We start from the raw sequence: 2,216 nt of genomic DNA on the forward strand, positions 1-2,216 counted from the left end.
TTTTTTTTTTTTTTTGAGGCAGGGTCTCACTCTGTCACCCAGGCTGGAGTGCAGTGGCAGCATCACAGTTCACTGCAGCCTCAGTCTCCCAGGCTCAAGCGATCCTCCTGCCTCAGCCTCCCAAGTACAGGAGGACAGGCATGCACCACCATGCCTGGCTAATTTTTGGGGGGGAGTTTAGTAAACACAAGGTCTCACTATATTGCCCAAGCTAGTCTGGAACTGTTGAACTCAAGCAATCCTCCAGCCTCAGTCTCCCAGAGGGCTGGGATTATAGATGTAAGCCACTGTGCCCAGCCTATACTTGTTGAATCTTTAAAGTTCATCCCAAACCCTAAAGGTAGACATTACCCCCATTTTATGGAAAAGGACACTGAGGCTCAGAAAGGTGCTGTGACCTGGCCAAGGCCCCCTTGCTAGTGAGTGCAAAGCCAGGACTCGAACTGTCCCCCAGCTTCTGTCTCCCCCCAGGCCAGGCTTCCCCCGAGCTCCTCCCCGCCCCCAGCCCTGGCCTGCAGCTGCATGGGCTATTTTCATCTCTCCTGTCATTCCAGCAAAACCACTGGGCCAGTGAGTCAGTCTTGTGGTTAAGGGAGGAAGGGTACTGCTGGGAGCCCGCAATGGAAGAAGTTTCTTCAACGGGTGGCCACCGGGCCCTGCAGTACCCCTGCACTAAGGGAAGAGCCACGTTCCTCTAGGCCTGCCCATGGCTTTGGGAAATCAGTGCCCTGGATAAGCCACCAGCCTTCCCCACAAAGGCTTGGGAGTGGCAGTTGAGAAGCGTTCACTCCCAATTCACTTGGACCCCCTTGTCCTCCCCACCCAGGTGTCGGCGGTGCCCACTGTACTGGCCATGAAGAATGGGGACGTGGTGGACAAGTTTGTAGGCATCAAGGATGAGGATCAGTTGGAAGCCTTCCTGAAGAAGCTGATTGGCTGACAAGCAGGGGCGAGTCCTGGTTCCCTTGCCCGCGTGGGACCCCAGTAGAACTCAGCCCTTCCACGCCAGCCCTTCCTGCTGCCTCCCTCCTGTCTGGCCTCTGGGGCCTGTGCTTAGAGCTCGGGCTCCAGCCCTGAGTGCTTCTGAGCTGGTGGACTGCCCAGGGGCCATCAGAGGATGGTGCTGCTGCTGATCCGGGGACCGCCGTCTTCCCTCCCACACGCATTTCATCCCTCCCTCTAGGGCCTGTGGCAGTTCTCCCAGGATGCGTGGAGAGAGCCCGGGCCAGCCCACAGCGTTCCTGGTCAGGCAGCCACACCTTGGTCCTCATCTCTGGTCCCTTCCGATCTGAAGCCTCGTGCCTGGCTCATCTCCACCTGCATTTCTCTTTCCTGCTGCTGTTTTGGAAAAAGAAAAAGAAAAAAGAAGCCCAAATTAGTGAGAATAATATCTAATTCTCTCATTTTTTGCAGGTCTGTGATAAAGAACTTAGTCATCCCTTCCACCTCCTACTGTGAAGAGCAACCCTGGGTCCCACACTGAAATCCCCTCTAGTCACCCATCCTCACCCCCCAGGGAGCCCCCTCCCACCTCACCTCCCAGGCAGTGGGGCAGAAAATGATTAATGGGCTGGGGAGCCCTGGAGAACCTTGACTCTGGAAGTCTCGAGGCACCTCCTTCGCTCCTTAGCTGGCCCGTTGGTTTTCTGAGCCGGGGGCTGAACTGTGAACAAGTCAGACCAATAAAGCAAGGGTCTGCACCATCTGCAATGTTGCATCTGTGTGGGCTCAGAGCACCTGTGACCCTTTCCCAGGGGGCTTGTCCATTGTCCCTGCATCCTCCCCTAACTCCACAGCACTCTCTCCAACCAGCCCCTCCTATTCACTATCATGCTTGTCAGCTGTGGCTGCTATTCTGAGGATGCCACGTGCCAGTCCTCGTGCCCTTCTAAGGCAAGAGGCTGTTGTCCCCATTTCCCTGATGAAGACACTGAGGCTCATGGGATGCAGAACTGGGGTTTCTATCCAGACGTGGTTGCCTCTGAAACCTGGACTCCCATAGCTGATCCCTTTGACCCTTCTGAGGCCACCCCCGTCTGACGGGCTCCTGGCTGCCCCAGCAGGTGCCTGGCCCTGTGGGGATCAGGCTATCCTTCCCATGGGTGCCTGCAGGAACTTCTGGGCCTTGGGACCAGACACCCTCTTTTGGCCCCCAGCTCCCCTTGGCCATAGAGGAGTGTGCCAAGGGAGCCAGGCTTGCCAGTCAAGAAAGCCTT

General features: G+C 56.6%; 1 protein-coding gene across 1 annotated transcript in view; it reads left to right on the top strand.

Moving 5' to 3' along the window:
* The window catches only part of FOXRED2 (FAD-dependent oxidoreductase domain containing 2), a 63,103-nt gene extending 61,390 nt beyond the window's left edge, over nt 1-1,713 (top strand). The window contains exon 10 of the mRNA XM_011978944.1: nt 827-1,713. Coding sequence (XP_011834334.1) covers nt 827-857 — 31 coding nt within the window. The 3' untranslated portion in view covers nt 858-1,713. The remainder of the gene's footprint in view (nt 1-826) is intronic.
* The last annotated feature ends 503 nt before the right edge of the window (nt 1,714-2,216 follow it).

This window comes from Mandrillus leucophaeus, unplaced genomic scaffold (genome assembly GCF_000951045.1).
Source record: "Mandrillus leucophaeus isolate KB7577 unplaced genomic scaffold, Mleu.le_1.0 Scaffold2, whole genome shotgun sequence".
NCBI classification, from domain to species: Eukaryota; Metazoa; Chordata; class Mammalia; order Primates; family Cercopithecidae; genus Mandrillus; species Mandrillus leucophaeus.